The 20,000-nt window shown below is 38.5% G+C and overlaps 1 protein-coding gene across 2 annotated transcripts in view; it reads right to left on the bottom strand.

Annotated features, from left to right (window-relative positions):
* The window catches only part of LOC135208413 (E3 ubiquitin-protein ligase TRIM22-like), a 217,032-nt gene that overhangs the window by 95,553 nt on the left and 101,479 nt on the right, over positions 1–20,000 (bottom strand). The window contains exon 6 of one of the 2 annotated variants that reach the window (XM_064240556.1): positions 12,249–12,481. The exons of the other annotated variant lie outside the window; for it this stretch is intronic. Coding sequence (XP_064096626.1) covers positions 12,410–12,481 — 72 coding nt within the window. The 3' untranslated portion in view covers positions 12,249–12,409. Of the gene's footprint in view, positions 1–12,248; positions 12,482–20,000 lie in introns of those variants that run through there. 2 annotated transcript variants of the gene reach the window in all.

Below are 20,000 nucleotides of genomic sequence, written 5' to 3'. Positions count from 1 at the left end.
TTAACTTCTGGCTATAAAAACTAATTTCTCGAGTAGTTGTAAGAAGTGCTAAATGATCCTCAAGGATCCCAGCAGTTGGCCTAAACGTTTAATTCATGTATATTACTGCTATACTGTTGCGGCACTACTGCTATAGTAGTAGTATTACTACGCTAGCACTGATACCCCACCCACATCTATATATTGTTCCGCCATTCATAAAGTCTTTGGGTTTCAGAACCGATGGAGTTTCTGTCTAGTGGATGGGCGGGGCAACATTTCGTCAAAGGTGTTTGTTTACCTTGCTTACGTAATGAATGTTTTTTTACTCTTGGCTCGTAATCATTGGCCATGGCGTCGGCTAGATCATTTTTACTCTATAAAAATTAAAACTATCGGGTTTAGGTTATTGATAATGCTGACAAAATTTGTGTGGTTGTAAAATATACATATGTCAACTTTCAGCTACATCAGATGCTTTGACAAGGAGCAAAGTCAAAAAAACCGTGTTACAGAGACCCTGAATCTCATAGTAGTGAAAAAGAAAACGCGTATAAAAAATTTTAAATAAAAAAATCTATTATCAAACTCAAAATTATAAGTGAAATTCACAGTCTCAGGGAAATTAATTGTTACTTGAAAACAAAGTTTAATTAATACCTGAATTAATTAAGTAAAATTAAATCAAAAATAATTTATCACCAAATTCAAGAAAATTAATTCAATCGAAATTCAAAAGTGTTAGGCAATAATTAAAATTTGGAAATTAATTCACAAGTTTTAAACAACAATGAAACTTGAAAAGAATTCTAAGTAAATGCAAATTAATTCACAAGTGATAAATTCAATTAAATGAGCAACGATTAATTATTGAAAACATCTAAGTTAATTAAATTGTGAATGCAAATGAAAACACATCACAGAAAACCATGGAAAATACCAAAATTGTAAAAAGCACTAATCACACTGGACATAAAATAAAAACACACTTCAACAAGAAAATGGATAAATGCACAAAAAAAAAAACTTCAATAAGAAAAATGGATAATTGCACAAAAAAATCACTTCAAATGAAACAAACACAAAACACAAAAATTTGCAATGTGCAAAAAAAGTAAATAGTTTCAGCCAAATCACTAACTATTAGTTGCAACTAATTGGCTCTCAATAACACATTACCTTGGTACCATTTTTCTTTCTGCTGCAGCTATCTCCAAAAATTTCACCAATTCACAATATTTCACAAAGAAAAGGCGCCATTACACACTTGTACAATGTTTGTTCAGATTCCACAATAAGCACTAAATAATACTAAATAACTCTAAGAGATACAAAATTTAAAATTTACGAGTGACCAATGTCTAAGTATAAAATCTTTACATTACATTAATATCAAGTATGGTGAGGAAGAGAGGGAGGAGATAGATATAAACACAATAAATGAAGGAATCTTTCTTTTCGTACGGAAGCTGAGCGGTGGATTTTGCACAAAACGTTTTGGGCTTGCAAAAGATGGTGCAATCTTTCTAGAAGCTTCTAATACGACATAATTTTACAGAAAAATCGTGAATTCTTCACGTGGTTATCGGCAAAGACATGCAAGTATGAAACCAGTCATGTACGTAGTATGTTCAACAAAGACGTACTCGTCTGAAACAGACTCCTCGAGCAAGTATGATTGACATGTTATGAAAACAAAACTGAGACTTCGAGGTCTCTTATCTGAGGTGTTGACATATGGAAACAATTTCTAGTTTGGAACGGACAAAGTTAATCTCTCTCTCTTTTCAATCTATGTTATATACTTTTAAATTATGTTCTGCAAAATCTGAACATACAATTTTAGACATCCTATAACTCTAAGCTGAATAAAGAATCTGAAAATGTCGCAAAACTATTTTATATAACATTTCATACTGTCAAATAGAAGATATATGCGTTATGAAAGTAGCAGCATATAATAATATATAAATGTTAAGTACATACAGTACAACATAATTATTTGTCCAAAACTATGTAAAGTCTTCCAAAAATATATAAAATAAATGTATAAACACCATAATAAAATCATGAACAGTGACTGTCTGTCCTTTTCTCAACTCCTTTCAACAATAAATTGTTGGTACCATGAAAATATGATAGTACAAACTCATAGCATAGTTATCAGGAACCACTGCACCAATTTTTCATCCCTTTTCGTCCAAGACTCCTTGACCACTGAACAAAAGAATAGCTAACTCCCGTGTGGCCATCATGAGTCAGGTGAACCGTAATATAAATAGATAAATTGTAGCACTCCTCTGGACAGTAAAGTCAGACTGTTCAGCATTCCGTCCATCCTTTAAATTGCTATCCATTTTCCTTCTGATATGTAACCCAAACACTATAACTATACCCTCGAAGGATATCATAATGGTGATTGTGCCTAAAACCAATACTAATCTGTCTATACCATACGATTCCTGAAATTGAAGGATGGGTCCCCCAAGGTTGGTTTTGGAAACATTATGTAAATCACTGTCGAAGGCTGGTATACTGAATGTAATGTTGTGTGATCCCCATGTAGAATTCATGAAGAATGTCATGCCTCTTGTGATGGTATCCAACCCAAAACTGTCGTAGGACCATGACGTAGTGTTGCACCCGTTGACTAATAGTCAATATCAGCTGCTTGTACTACAACACCTGCCAGAAACGAAACGTTGAATCCTTGACGATTGTAACGAATTGTTGATCCATTAGTTAGCCTGTGTGAGTATGTCTTTCTCATAATCACGGTAATCAATTAGACAACGATCTCCATCCTCCATGGAAGTTCCATTGTAAACTAATTGAAGCAGACATGACCGACTGTCAATGGCTTCAAAAGCAAATGAGTCTACTGAGCAGACCTTAGAATTCAATGCTGTGAAACAATTAAGAGTTTTGTCATCGTCATATACACCAAAACTAATGCCCTATAGCTGGATATCTTTGGAAATAGTGGAAATCCCAAACTAAGTAGGAAAAGGTTGTAAAATTTAAGACTCCCATGGATCGGTAGGATTAAAAGGAATAGAGATTAAGATTTTCCCTTGTTCGACCCTCACAGAAATGAAGCTGTAGTAAAACTCTAATCTGTGTGGTTCTACTAACGGTTTCCAACCCACTCTATCACGAGCATTGTAAATAACTAACATCAAGTCCTTTATTGCCATCAAATGTGGTGATAAAACTCCTTTAACTGCCAAAGTGATAGCTTCAATGTAATTCTTAGTTTTTTCCTCAAAGGTAATGATTTCTGTATACATCTGTACTATTTTAGTGTAATAGTAAGAAAAAGCTGTCGCTAATAATTGAGTTTCACCCATTTACTGCACAAGACTTGTAGCTTAATTTAATTCATCGACTACTTTATTAAGAGTTTGTAACTGTTTATTTAACTGTGGAACTATTAAGTCTTGTTCCCGCTCTAGTAGCTCAACCCTAAATTGAACTAAGTTTGCTATACCTAGACAAATACCTATCAATAAACTGAAAACACCTAAACCACTAAGTGCAGCAAACAGCATTGAATTCCTATGTTCTACTATATTATGAGGGATAGACCATTTTCCATAGTTCATTAACTTTAATATGGGTCTCTAGTAATTTATCATTAACTTCCTTATACAGAAGTTTAGCCATGTCATAGACTGGTGATACAGGGCCTGTATGATTAAGTGTAAAATATTTTTTCCCGATAGCTTCTAAATTCTCCTGAAACAACATCAATTCTTCTTTAATGGATAGGACATTTCCTTCAGTAAGAAAGATAGCATCCATGATCATTTCCATCTCCATGTTCTTGGTGTACAGATAAAAATCTACGCCCCATTCTATGATTGTGTCTGGCCCTACCACAAAATTGGAACTTCCCCAAGAAAATTACATGCCTCATGATTAACCTGAAAGATAGAGATGGAATGTAAAAACCATCCACACAAATAAAGTGGTAATTTATAATAATATATAAAACAATGTGATTAATAATATAAAATAATAATAAAAACAATACCAACATCATTTGGGTTAGCTAGATTCCTAACCTTCAATCTATTGGCTAACAATATTTCTAGAACTTGAAATGGATCATCAAATAGTGGGATTAACTAATAGTTCAAACCTTTTCTAACTTTCACTTTCACATAGACTCTATCACCAACTTGATAAGGTTTATAGGTCTTTGCTGTTTTATCATGATTTCTTTTCATTACAATATTTGCATCAGACAACTGCTTGAAATCAAACCTAACCTTACTGACATCAGTTGCATTCCTGTGGAATCAACACATCAAAAGGAGATCTCATCCTAACTCCATAAACAGCTTCATAAGGGAACATTTTAATTGACAAATGATAAGCAGTATTAATTGTACATACTACTGTTTGAATCGCTAATTTCCAATTTGGATATATTCCACCTATGGTAACCTTGAAAATGTTAATTATTTTCCAATTCACCCTTTCTACCAAACCATTAGATTCTGGATGATAGACCAAGGTGTTGATCTTCTTTATCTCTAAAAATGAACACAGTGATACAAAGAAAGCATTATTAAACTCACCACCTGAGTCTGAAATAAGAACATTAGGTATTCCATGACCACATATGAAACCATCATAAAAGACCCTCGCACACTCCTGTGCCGTTTTTGTTTTCAGAGGAAATATCTACACAAACCTAGTCAAAGCATCTATGGCAACAAACAAGTGTTTGTTCCCTCTATTGGTTTCATACAAACCTGTTAATAAATCTATGTGCTACCTTTCAAATGGTTTCTTCGGTACAGGATAAGTACCCAAAGACAATGGTTACTTGACATAACCCTTGTTCTTTTGGCATACTTGACAAGATTTAATATATTTATGGATATCCATTGACATTGAAGACCAGTAAAACATACTCCTTGCTTTAGCTAGAATGAGAGAGAAACCAGGATGCATGCACATTAAGCTTATTAGTGTGTAACCACTGTGCAACGGTATGAATAAGTTTTTCGGGGATTACTACTTAATTCGTATTCATATGGAAGCTACTTCTAGTCTTCCTTGGAATGTTTTGACATGAAATATCAACAAGCTTATAATTCTGGGATACATATTTTTTGTGTGCTCCAGTATTATTATCCCCTTTTAGAGATTCTATTATTCTAATAAGTTTTCCATCTTGCATCTGTTCCTTTATTAGAACAGCATGACTCTACCTTGGGTCATCGGAAGATTCAACTGCAGAACCCGATAAGATTTGATTACCATTAATAGATTCTCCATTAGCTTTAGCCTCATCTATGTTCCGTAATACCAAAATATTTGGATTACACATAATGAAATTTGTCAGAGATGGCACAGGGTTCCTGGATAATGCGTCAGCTATCATATTGGTTTTGCCAGGAATGTTACCTATCTTGGCGCCAAAGTCTTGTATGATCATGTGTCATCTGGTCCTTTTGAGACTAAAGTCGAAGCCTTTGAAAAAGTCACAAAGACTAAAGCTTCTTTACCTATAACTGCATATTTACTCTCAGCAGGTTTCAGTTTCCTCGAGTAGAAAGCTATGGGATGTAGCTTATTACTTTGCCATTGTAACAATACATCACCTACCCCATAATCAGATGCGTCGGTGGCAATGAAAAATGGTTTATTGTAATCACCAAAAACCAAAATTGGAGATGCTATTAACTTCTTCAAAGTATCAAAAGATGCTTGCTGTTGAACACCCCATTGGAAATCGGTTCCTTGCCTTATCAAATTAGTCAAAAGACCTGCTATTACTAAATAATTATATACAAACCTACGGTAATAGTCACACATTCCCAATAATTGTTGTACCCCTTTCACTGATGTAGGCACTAGGCACTAGGAATTTTTCAATGGCGGATACCTCATCATGTAAACCTTTAAACCATCTTTTGATACCATGAAACCCAAATAGACTAGTTCATCTTTGAAAAAAATCACACTTTGAAAGTTTAATACGTAAATTATACTCTCTTAACCTTTGGTAAACTAATTCTAGTTTTCTCAAAAGTTCTTCAAGTGTGTGAGAAAAGATGACTAAATTGTCCATATATGCATGAAGAATATCACCCAACATGTCACCAAAAACTAAGTTACTCATTCTCGTGAATGTTATAGGTGCACAACGCAACCCAAAAGGCATCCTGACAAATTCAAAATGGCTCCTGCTTGTTCTAAATGGCGTATATCGTGTACTCTTTTCCTCCGAAGGAATTTGATGAAAACCTCTTAAGGAAGTAAAGTAAGAATATTGACCTAAAACTGACAAAATAAGATGAGTTCATGGAACAGGAAATCTATCTGGAACTGCTCGATATATGTATATGAATAACGGTAATGTGATTGGCTTATATAATGACTACGTGCAGGCAAAAGCACTTCCACGCTACCGAGGACGAGATGGGCTTGATGCAGTCTCCAAAACAAAAAACACCTGAGCACGGCAGGTATTTGAGCTGGGAGGCGGCATAAACTTATATCTCTTGCGGTGGCGAGGTTGGCTAAGGCTTCACTGCCAGTCCTGGAATTGAGAGGTCGATGGATCGCGCCTGTCGGCCACCAATTCTATTATCGCTTAATAAATTCCCTCTCTGTTAAACATATATGAAAATATATTAATTCCGAGGTAGAGCGAATTAGATATTAAGGACATTTGTAGCTCGATATATGTATATGAATCACGGTAATGTGATTGGCTTATATAATGACTACGTGCGGGCAAAAGCACTACCACGCTACCGAGGACGAGATGGGCTTGATGCAGTCTCCAAAACAAAAAACACCTGAGCGCGGCAGGTATTTGAGCTGGGAGGCAGCATAAACTTATATCTCTTGCAGTGGCGAGGTTGGCTAAGGCTTCACTGCCAGTCCTGGAATTGAGAGGTCGATGGATCGCGCCCGTCGGCTGCCAATTCTATTATCGCTTAATAAAATTTGCCCTCGGTTAAACATATATGAAAATATATTAATTCCGAGGTAGAGCGAATTAGATATTAAAGGACATTTGTAGCTCGATATATGTATATGAATCAAGGTAATGTGATTGGCTTATTATATATAAGATATATATATATATATATATATATATATATATATATATATATATATCGTATATATAACTGAGGAAAACAAAACATTGTTCCGTTATCCATGCCCACGGGGGGCGGGGGGGGGGGGTGGCAGGGGCCACGTGACTAGATTTATTTTGAATTAGAAAATTCGAAAACACCATATTGTTTCGCATGTTGTGATTAAAACTAACTCAACGTAAATTTCCGTCACAATATCAAAGGATGAAAACAAAAAGCATGGGTAGGACGCTGTTGTTTGAACTGTTTAAGCAATGACGTGAAATAATCTGAACTGTGGAAGCTTCAGACTTTTCTTGGACGAGGCAGCTGATGAACGAGAAAATTCCTACAGAGAGAAAAAGAAACTTCCGGGCACAACTTGGTTATTACACACACACACACACACACATATATATATATATATATATATATATATATATATATATATATATATATATATATAGTATGTATGTATGTATGTATGTGTGTGTGCGTGTGTGCACCAAGCGCTATAGGGAGACTGTTTATTCCCGCATCGTTGGGGGACAATATCTCTTGCCCCGATGATGCATGAATATAAAGTCCAGCAGTTTTCGCTTATTCTACACACACACACACACACACACACACACACACACACATATATATATATATATATATATATATATATATTTATATATGCCCCATCACTGTGTACCATTAAGGGCCTCCATGGAATTATCACTCGTGTCTTCCACAAATCTCCACCCATCTCCAGTTTCTTCCTCGAAGTTCTAATCTGTTTGAAGCTTTTATTTCAAATCGACGAGATCTTTCATACCTTTACTGTCATACTACGATTCATTCCGCGCAGCAATACAGTCATGGCAGATTATTCATCAATCTTACTTTCGTATACAATTTCATTCCATTTCATTTCCAAATCTTATTCAACCTTCCCATTCTCTGATCTGCGTTCTTAGTCTTTCACTATATTCCAGCTCAAGAGAACTTCTGCTGTACATTATTGTTCCTAGATACTTGAAAGATCCTCCATCTACTGGTATGCATCTTTTTGTGCATACCAAGTCCTCATTATTTCTGTATTGTTGAGTTTTGTTTTGAGGCCATCTCTAGATATATAATACATTCTATTAAATAATATTAGTAAATCTTGTGGTTTTTTACCGATAAAAACAGCACCATCTGCACATTCTGTGCGTCAAGTTTCTATCTTTACTATATTGCCATTATAGAATCTTTGATCAGGACAAATAGCACAGGTGAAATAGCATTCTCTTGTGGCACTATTTACTGCAAATTCAAACCCATGTCAACACTCACTTTACATCTATATCATTCAAGGATAATTTCAATCAGCTTTACATATTCATTTGGAATGTCACAGTCTTGCATGACTATGACATTCCATAAAACAGACATGTGAACACGGTCTAATGCCTTTTCGTAGTAAGCGAAAGCCAACAAAGGCGATTTTAAATTATATGCACTACTGCACGAAACATCTAAACACAAATATTTTATCTGTGCAACACTTTGCTTTTTCTATAACCGCTTTTTTCATCTCAAGGCTCTTTCTCCAGTCTTGAGAATACACAAACTAAATATTTTCATTACATCTGACGTAGTGCCATGCTTCTCTAGCTACCATATTTATTTATGACCGCTTTCTTTAGTACCCAGTCATCAACTTTGTATTTTCTCATTCCATAATCTGCAAGTAAAATAGTTAACATACAAGGTCTCATTATTTTTTCAATTAACATCACCTCTGTAGTGACTCCATCACGACATTGTTTCCAGACTCTTAAGCTTTTTTTATTTTTTATTCCAATCCAGAAGCTATGAATTTATCTATGAACACATTTAGGCATTTATCAGCTTCTGGTAATCAAATCAAATTATCCCCCTCAAATCTTTCATTTGTGACCTGTTTCTTCTTTCTGACAGGCATTTTCCTCTGTCTTTCAACCCATGGATGATTCATCAAAAATTTTGTGAGCTACCTTGTGGGGGCAAAACCCCCCCAACATAAACTTAACCAATCCGGCTGCCAAACTCACCCTCAGCCACACTTTCCTCTTTACACTACGGAATACAAGCAGGACAACTGACCTACCCACACAGAGAACAAAAACACAAATACATGTACTCACCCAACTCCAGATACTCAGGGCTATGCTGTGCTGTCCGCTGGTTGGTCACTGAGACACCACCAACAACAAAGACAACAACCAAGAACCACAACCCCACAACTCAACAACAACACAACAACCAAGGACCAAAACCCCACAACCCATTAACCCAACAACAACACCCAAGGACCACAACCCCACAACTCAACAACACAACAACGAACAAGGAATACTACCACAACTCAACAACACAACAAACAAACAAGGAACACATTCACAATTAAACAACACAACAACAAACAAGGAACACAACCACAACTCAACAACACAACAACAAACAAGGAATGCAACCACAACAAAAGACCATTGCACAATCACCCACACACAAAAAAATCAACAATGCAACAAGCCAACACACACACCCACTAACAACACCAAGAAATCACAACAGCTCACCAACAACAACCCTTAACAACTCACAACCACAACAAGTCACATATAACTCAACAGGAAATCATTAGCACAACAAAGCCAACAGCACAGACACAACAATTCTAAAGTAAACAATATCAAACTCAACAACAACTAAACAACAAATCAATAACACACAACTCAACTGTCTTTCAACGCCTTCAACACTCTTCACAGACCACTGCCAACACTACTGATCATAACAGGCTCTGCCTAAAGACTGACTCAAAACTCAGAACTCTAACAAACTGCACCAGCAGACAACCCAGAACTCACCAACAGCCAACTCAATCGTTAACCACCTCTCTCTCTCTCTCTCTCTCTCTCTCTCTCTCTCTTACGGAAAACCTAAACACAAATACTTACTACACGATCTCAACAGCAATACAAACCACGAAACTTCCTCACTCACTCTCTCTCTCTCTCTCTCTCAAAGACGTTGTCAAATGGAACTCCCATGACTCCTCCATAACCTCAATACCAGTGACACTCCCAGAGTATATGGCTTTGTCAACATCATTCATGACTAAATATTCTCTTATATTTCTTAATCTAGACTTTAATAATCTAACACACTCTATTTTGCACTCTTCATCTCCTCCCTGAAACATGTCCGCTTAATTATGCCTTTGGCTTTGAGTGTTCTTCATTATTTTGGGGGTTTCATCTGAGGTTCCCGCCTTCTTTCCTCATATCTAAGCACTGCTTTTCCAGCAGAATAATATACATTCTTTATGTAAAACCAGCACTCATTCATTGTCTGTTCCTCCTCAGATATGGTTTTTAGAAGAGTAAATCTATTTTGAAATTCATTTACAAAAGCTACTTATGTTCATATTCAAGAGGATTACTGTATCAAACCTAAATACTGTCATCTGTTTTGATGGGTACTTTTAATTTCAACCTTGGTGTGGCTTGCTGTCATCATCTGTCCTGTGTAGCTTCCAAAATTCCGGGTGGTCTTTTTTCCTTTTGATTATTAGCTATGAGATCTACTTGGTTTCTATGACTCTTGTGGGTTTAGGGGTGCCCGTGTTGTAGATAAGAGCACGTCCAATTGACACATTATTTTCAACACAAAAAATAATAAATTGCAAACCATTTTCGCTTGTAGTCTCTGATAGACCTTCCTTACCCATTATCTCCTTCATATATTCATTATTCCTACCAACGTTTTCATTTAAATGACCATCAGCCATTTTCATGTCTCTTTCTGGTACTGCATTTATAATATTTGGTTTATTGTAGAATTCATCGTTATTTCTCCATTCAGTCTGTGCCTTTTCTGCATTTGGCGTCGAATCATATGGTTAGTCCTCCTCTGTCTGAATAAATATAACATATTTAACCCTAATCCTCTCTTAATCTCGCGCCGTTGGCAACATGATTCACCAAACAACTAAGATCTGATCCAGATGCTCTTGAATTCAGTTTCTACCAGTCCTATCTTTCCTGTTTAATTAAGGGTTAGCCGAGTTCCCTCAAAGAAAAACACCTGCAGGCATGACTTTGTGGGGCTAAGTGAGTAGGGAAAAAGACCCCATTTCAGCTCAACCTCAACACCTGACCCCCAATTCGGCTCACAGGTGATAAACCCCATAAGCTTGCCTTTATTTTAACCTCACGTATGTTGACCATTAACGACTCCACGGGAAAACCACCAAATATTTCACTCTAGTTCAGAAAAGAACCCCAAAATGGCTCATGAAGAGGAGAACAGTGGTTTCGCTTGACCCCCTGAAAATACCCAACCCCATTTTGGCTCAAGATATTCTCTAAGGATGAAAAAACCGCCATTTCACGACCCCTAGAAAATACCCAACTCCATTTTGGCTCAACGACCCCTTGAAAATACCCAACCCCATTTTGGCTCAAGATATTCTCTAAGGATGAGAAAAAACACCATTTCACATAAATATGACTATGAGAGAAAAAATTCTAAGTCCCTTAACCTAACCCAACCTAACTTAACCTAACATAACCCACCGAGTGAAAAAATTCTCAGTCCCCTAACCAAACCTAACCAAATCTAACCCATGTGAAATACCCAACCCCATTTTGGCTCAAGATATACCCTTCGGACGAAAAACCGCCATTTCACATAAATATGAATATGAGGGTATGAGGGAAAAATTCTAAGTCCCTTAACCTAACCTAACTCACATGAGTATATGAAAAATATGAATATGAGGAACAAATTCTAAGTCCATTAACCCACGTGAGTGAGTATATGAAAAGATATGAGTACTAGTAAAATAAATTATAACTCCCTTAACCTGACTGTCTTCATGACTCACTGCCAGGTGCACAACATGTCATATCCTGTGATAGTATGAATGCGAAAAGATTTCTAAACCCTATTCAAATTCAGATAAGCAGCTGATAACCACCCACAACAGTCACAGTTTCTCTGTCACTCACTGCCAGGTGCACAACATGTCATATCACGTGATAGTATGAATGCAAAAAGATTTCTAAACTCCATAACCTAACATAATGAAACTCTATGGAAGGTCGAACAATAAAGAATGAGGGTAATAAAAACCAATTTTGACCATTCCCATATTTCTATTACATAAACCGGTACACATTAATAAGTGTCAGAATCACACGTTTCTCCTGAGACACATTCAAAAACAATACCGCCACGACTTTATCACCAACCTTAAACTGCTTAACAATTTTACAATAAAAAACCACAATCTTCTAAACTCATTATCTTGTACTGCTTGACATTCGTCCTCCGCCTGTGCCCTGTGTGGAATAGCCCCTCCTTTCCCGCTCATCCTAAGGAAGAGAAATAATGGGACTTAGAAGAACCGAAAGCTTGCATGAAATGAAAAATAATTATATGATGTATATTAACAATATCAAAAAACGATTATTATCTTTTATTTAATGAATACATACACTCCTTGTATGCGACAGCCCGCTTACCACCAGAACTCCAATGAGAACATTTCACCCTTTTGAAATACTTGCAATAGCATTCCGTCACCCACCTGTCATTAATTCCCAAATGACACAGTGAGAAGACAATGCTCATTAATGACAAAACTGGTTTCAACCCTCTATGACTCATACAGAACAAAGGAAACAGTGTAAAGACCGCACTTGTAAGAATTATCTGGCTGTGTCTGTCTTATGGACTGCCGAAGGGCAAACCCGAATTTGCGCGGGGAAAAGTCGAGAAGCCAGCAGAATAAATTTTAGGGTTTATACCATGACTGTCAAAAAAGAAGATTGTATCCCTAGGTGAACAATCAATATAAAAACACACAACAACATCGATACTAAAAGTTGAAGGTAGAATATTAGATATAAAAACTAACGGTTTATTTCTATTCGCAAGTATTATGAACGTGCCCACTTCATCCGAAGCAAACACACCTAAATATTTAATAACACTCCCTAGCAAACCTTGTAAAGCAGTCTCAATTTCTTTCATGTCCATCCCTCCTAACCCCTAACATCACACTGAACAACTATCCGAATCAATTGTTAAAATACCCTTGGTGTCTCTGAACAATAAAATCATGCAAAGATGAGGCGCAACTGTTCCCAGTTGCGCCTGTTCCCAGTAGCTGAAATTTCAATCGGCATTGAATCTTCAACCTCTTCCGTGACAAAGCTAAAACAAAAGACAGCCCTTCCGTTTTTAAAACTGTCGTAGGTGATGAGGTTATCATGACCACATCCTATTGACTTCTGCGTCTCGTAAAACAATTGGCTGACAGTACGTATAGGAAAATGACAGTTGATATTATACAATGTATTCCCATTAACATTGATGTGCACGCTATTCAAGTCGTATGCATACCAATCATAGCTAACGTAATCTTTTCAGGTATACAGGTGTTGAAAGGTTGATCTATTAAAAGGGGATCCTCATTCTGCCCAATAACATATGCTTTATATGAAGTCTTATCAAATATGTATTGTATATGCTAACCGCTAGAGCTGCATTTAAAGCGGACACAGAGTTATAATGGGGGTTAACCCAATCAATCCACAACTTGGCTTTTTCTATATTCAGATCGTTTAAGTGAGCATTGGTGTGGGCCCCCATCACCCAGTTGTTATTGGTCATTTCGAGCCTTATCCTCAAATCCACGGAATCCAACAAATATATGTCTATACTTGCTAGATCTATTAAGTGTGGAAAGTATGTGTGAACTCCTCTTGTCTTAACGGAGCTCATCACCCGAGTTTCCCACCTACTCGTCTGTCCGAAAGAAGCGGCTGTATAGGTTTGTGTAACACCATGCGTGATGTAAAAATCATCGTGGAAAAACCCACTGATACCAAACATCTGTAGCGCGCTGGTTTTCACGCTCTTGAGAATTTTTATGTATGATTGATAGTTAAAAACAGAACAGGATTCCACCAACTTTTCGTTCAAGAACACTGATGGATTTAAAAAGCGTATTGCGTATACTGTTAATGAGGGCAACATGTGCATCATCAGGCAGATGAGCACCAGCCCTAACCACTGTGATATATAATTCCAAAGCTATACTCGACAAATCCAAGAAGGAGCCGGCGACACCGTTAATACAAAACTCGATAAAGTTATCCCTAAGGATTTGATTTATGTTCTGACACAGGATCGATTTTCTGTTGTTGCTGAAACCTGCTATGATAATTCGTGCAGGAACGGCAAAAAGTTTTAAGATTTCTCCCTGGAAGGTACCCGTTTCCATGGTTGCAATTAATACACTACTAAGCAGATGCAACGTTTACCTAAGCCTTATATACAGGTGAGGGTTGTAGAGAAATGAATTTGATTGTGCAATGTTTTTATTCATCATAATTTTTTATATACAGGTGAGGCTTGTAGAGAAACGAATTTGATTGTGCGTAGATTTTATGCGTTATCATTTTTTACATACATTTACAATAATTTAAATTATAAATTCATACATAAATTTGTATATACAGGCACATCAACTCAGACAGAGCCGACTTTTCTTAGCAGAGAGAGAAAACTTCAACTTCGACCAAGAATTTGCAAGGGCAGTTATCGGACGCTGCTGCTGCTGCTGCTTAACCTCCAATTTGCTGTCCCCTCTCTGTCTTTTGGAACAACCTTTTATCTTGGGGAAGCAGTGTGAAGGAGTGGGGGGTTGAAAGTCATAAGGTTGGGCAGAGGCTTTAGATGTGCTTGCCACGGCCAGTGGCGGTGGTGGCGGTAAGGGTCCCAGGACCTCCTCATCTTCTTCTTTGTCAACTCCTTCCGCTCTCCCCGCTCGTTCATTCACCGGGATCTGAGGGTGACCCTAAGCGAGGGATTTATAAGGGGTGATGTAATACCTCTTATCTTCTAAACTGCAGTGTTGTCCAAACTGGGGTCTGCGTACCCTGGGGTACGCAACATAGATCATGAGGGTACATGAACAAACAAGGAACACACACACACACACACACACACACACACACAACAGAAACATCCCATCAGTGAACATCAGCCTCACATCTCACATTAAGTTGTGTAAGTAATTTTCAATCATTTTGTTATTAAATCATCATTTTTATTTGTGTAATAAATTTGAATTTATTGACCAACACTCCTATAATGCAGTCTTTTCATAATTAATATACTATTTGCATGATTGTCCTAAATAAAACTGAGTTTGGTCAACCATGGTGGGCGAGGGGGGCGGTTACGTAACAGTAGGATAAGGTAATAAAGGGTACAATACGCAAAAATGTTTGGACAACACTGTTCTAAAGGACATAGAACTACCTTCCTCTATTGGGTGTGACACATCGTTCCTCCCACCATCTGCAAATTGTGAACCGTGGTTTAAGTGATCTCATTATTCTCAATTACGTCTCAGTATTGGCTATGACTAATAATCTTTTGGCGACATCTTTGAATCCCCTTTGAAATGTAACACCCACTGTTTTGCGTTTCATATGAATAAACTTTGGGTTTTACACCGATGAACTCTCTGATAAGTTCGACGCCTGTTTCAACTTTCACGAGTCCGAGTTCCCCCTTGCATGTATCGTCATACACTTCGTGAGTTTTGGGAAAGTTGCTCAAATCCAAATATGATTTAAGTACATCTTTCAATTCGTGTGCGAGGTTGTCAGTCTCCAGGGAGAAGATCAAACTGGCAGTGTCAGTGTACAGGAGCTTAACTCTATCACCATACAGTTTTTGAAGGATGTCATAACAGAACTTGTACATCATGTCCTTAGTCGAGTCCAGTATGCTGAACCCGACATAGATCACGGATTCTGCTGTAACAGTCTCTCTGCAGTGATTCACAACGTATCGTTGATTGTTCAACCTTTCGAAGGACTTGTATGTATGTTTAGACACTTTTCTTATAACGTCAACTTCTAGACCGAGTCTTATTAATGTTTGCAATAGGGGAAGGCAAATTAAGTGGTTTTCCATTGTCAAGTGTGTGCCCACCAGTTTGACATTTTTTTTAAAGAGCTTCACATTAAACTTATCCAATAGACTTTTAGTGTAAGGAGATAGATCCTGGAGGGTTATGTTCTTGTGACATACAGCTAGAGGGAACTCATCCATCCTGAGAGCTACATCATCCCTAACCTTCTTAGTATTGAGGAGGATGAAATAACTGTGTTCTCCCTGCGAATTGATGGATGTGATATCACTGGCGGTAAACCTCTCTAGTTTGGTGGGGGAGAGCTCTGTTATTTCCTCCAAAGGCATTTTATATCTGCTCATCACCGTAGGATAAAGACTAGTAAAATTGACGTACAGTATATATGATTGTGGGTCGCCAGCTTTAAATTGTGTTTAACTTGGGGTTGTTCGCTATGGCGTGCCTTTGGACTAGACTGCAGAAACCGCCTCTGATGTTATTAGTGATCAGAGGCGCGTTCGCGAGTGTGGAGAAAAGCGTCTAGTGAGAGGGAGGTAGACATTGAATAGTAAACTGGGTCCAGTCAAAACTGTGTATAAGCAGCCCTCCTCTAAGCTAAGTAAACACCCCCAATAATCCCATGTCCATGAGAGGGTATAAAACGGTGTAATCCAGTAAGTTAGAACAGTTTGCAGCATTCCACACTTTGCAGACGTGTTCATATCCTTCAGAGGGTATGCTTTTCCCCTGTCAGTGAGGAATTGAAACACTTTGGGAGGGATGCCGGGTTTTTGCAACACTTCGAAGCCTGTGACATAGTCGTAAGGATAGTACTGTTTACCTGTGCTCAAAACTAGTTTGTTGCACTTGTCAGGATATTTAGATAACATCTAGCGTGTGATTTCCAAAGCTCCTTTCTACTTGATGTGACTCGACGTGAGACTGGAAAGTGATCCTCTGATCATGTGGGCACTGTCCATCAATCTGATGTTGCCTGTTTTAAGTGAATAAAATGTACCTCCATCACGTTTCAAGATTTTGAAGTTATGCTTGGCAGCCGCTTCTTTCAAGATGAGTGCATCTTAAGACAAATTGTGTACTAACACTGGTAGGGCTCTGTCTGTATATTTCAAATTAAAATTGCACTTCATGCATAATGCACACACATAGTTTTCCGTTGGTATGTAGTGCGCGTGAAGCTGCACTTTGATAGTGTTATCGGTGAACTTAATGTTGCAACTTTTGCAGTGTGTAGCCTGTTCAAACTGGCGGGATGTTGCACAGGTCATGCTGACTTTGTGTGCCATCATCGTCTCACGTATCCTGGCCCAGTCTTCGGCTATTTTTACCAGAATATCGTCAACATAACGTTAACCTACACCTACTCTGTGCGTACAGTATTCGTCGCTTCTGCCGTCGACGATTGTGTAGCAATATGTGTACGCTTTCTGCTTTTGACACAACGTCCTCTGCTCGTTCGCATATGCGTCAGGCTGTCTTTTGTAAGCTTCAAAATCTAAGAAGGCGATGTGCGAGGTTTTATTCAGTGCTTTCGCTTTTTCAAACTGTTTAAATTGGTCAGGCTCTGGGTATAGAACTGTGGTTCGGGTTGAACAACTTCAGGTGTGGGCATCGCAAATGGCGAGGGTATTAAACAAAGTTAGACAGTGATAACGCATGCCACCTGTGTATTCTCTCCTCGTTGTCATTACCCCATGGCGGAATGCCTTCAAATAGGTGAACATGTCTTTGATGAGTGCGAGGTTGTCATCCGTGATTAGCAGTAGAGTGACCAGTCAGGGACATGATGTGTTAACCCCCTTTCTAGCGAGATGCACTATCCATCATTTTTTCCGATGTTTTCCCACGACCAGTTCACACAATTTGTACACATAGATGTTAAGGTTGTTGTCTTTTTCCAATGTCTTGAAGGAGCTGCTGTTCAGTGGCAAGTCGGGTGTGTGCTTAATGGTGATCTGATTTGTCCTCATCCAGTTTTCACATCCCTGGTGAGGTTTTTACCTGGTGGGCTGTGGTTTTTCCTGAGTAGCACATACACCTCTAGTGCTGTAACAACACAGTTGTACCCAGATTCAATGTTAACAACTTGGCTGCTGCCCCTGACTCCTGCGCGATACTCTTTAAAGTTTGCTATGTTCACCATTTCTCGCCACGAGATGTTGATTTGTACACTGTGTAGTGACTTGATGTGCCAACCCAAACCCTCGTTAAAGTTGAGCCTGTCTTCAAGGTTGCTCGCCACATATTCAATAGCTTCGTCTAGCGATTCATACACTGTGTCCACCAATGTTAGCACAGGTGCGTATTAAAATAAAAAGAACCCATTTCATGGGTGGTACCACTGCCAGCCACCATTCTCTGCCTGGTGATGATGATGCACAGGTATAACATGACAGAATTTATACCCCTCTCCCGGAGTGTTCACAGGACGTCCTCGGCGAGCCGCGTTCTGTTAATTCTGAGCGCCATTCCTACTGCAGTTGAATAAGTGATAGTACTCACAATTCGGTTGGCCTCCTCTCCTTCCCATGTTAAGCAGCATCTGCCATTGTTTGGCACCTCCTACTTGACAGTGACTTCCTGTCGACAATGTTTCCCTTGTATTTTCCCCATTCGGTAGAGCTGTTACAGCGACCACAGTGGAACCTGCAAAAAATAGGAATAACAAGTAGAGAATTTAATAAAAATAAACTGGTTGTGTTATATGTAAATGCGGTGGTGATGATGTGCATTGTTTTTCTTTTTACAGCGTGTCACATCTCAACAAACTTCTATATAAAAAGAATTACTCTCACCATCTTGGGGAGTGGCGCTCCCTGCTGCACCTCCTGTTAAAGATCATCCCGGGTCGGGTCTGTTTCCACCACCTGTTCACACCTCTTTTTTCCCCATTGACAGCAGACTCTGCAGTCCTCTGGCTAGTCCGAGCCTTCGGTGCCATATATATATATATGCCACGGCAAAGGAATTTCAATGGAGCTGTCACTCGTAGTTTCATTGCCGTTGTTGCTGGTGAAATTACCCATGTCTGCTTGTGGAGATGTTGTGGAGTAGAGCAGCCTGTTGGCGAACTGATGTGGGTCTTGCTGCTGTTCAAGTTAATATACCGGCGGTAGCAATCGTAAATGTCTTTTCACATCGGGTCTCGGGGATTAACTTACGTCAGCGATACCTGTGGAATTATCAGTGCATGTGTGTTCAAGTGGTTACAATCTTCTTTTATCACCCTCATCTGAGGTTTCGCTAAAGCAGTATATCATGTCGTGTGTGTGTGTGTGTGTTTGTGTGTGTGTGTGTGTACGACACTGGACATGGAGACGGATTATCGAGCTGTGATAGTTGTGTCATGTTGTGTGTCTCGTGTGAATGCGCACCAATAGGATATGACATGTTGTGCACCTGGCAGTGAGTCACAGAGAAATGGTGAGGGGTGCTTATCAGCTGCTTATCTGAATTTGAATGGAGTTTAGAAATCTTTTCGCGTTCATACTATCACGAGCTTATATACCAGCAGTAGCAATCGTAAATGTCTTTTCACATCGGGTCTCGGGGATTAACTCTCATCAGTGAAACCTGTGGAATTATTAGTGCATGTGTGTGCAGGTGGTTACAATCATCTTTTTATCACCGTCATATGAGGTTTTGCCAACAGTATATCGTGTCGTGTGTGTAAGTGTGTGTGTGTGTGTTTGTGTGTTGTGTGTATGCCACTGGACATGGAGACGGGTTATCAAGCTGTGATAGTCGTGCCGTGTTGTGTGCCTCATGTGAATGCGCAGCGTCGCTATATGACATGTTGTGCACCTGGCAGCGTGTCACAGGGAAAGGGCGACTGTTGTGGGTGTTTATCAGTTGCTTATCTGAATTGGAATGGAGTTTAGAAATCTTTTCGCATTCATACTATCACGTGATATGACGTGTTGCACACCTGGCAGTGA

This window comes from Macrobrachium nipponense, chromosome 35 (genome assembly GCF_015104395.2).
Source record: "Macrobrachium nipponense isolate FS-2020 chromosome 35, ASM1510439v2, whole genome shotgun sequence".
Classification (NCBI taxonomy): domain Eukaryota; kingdom Metazoa; phylum Arthropoda; class Malacostraca; order Decapoda; family Palaemonidae; genus Macrobrachium; species Macrobrachium nipponense.
This window is presented reverse-complemented; position numbering and strand designations above follow the sequence as displayed.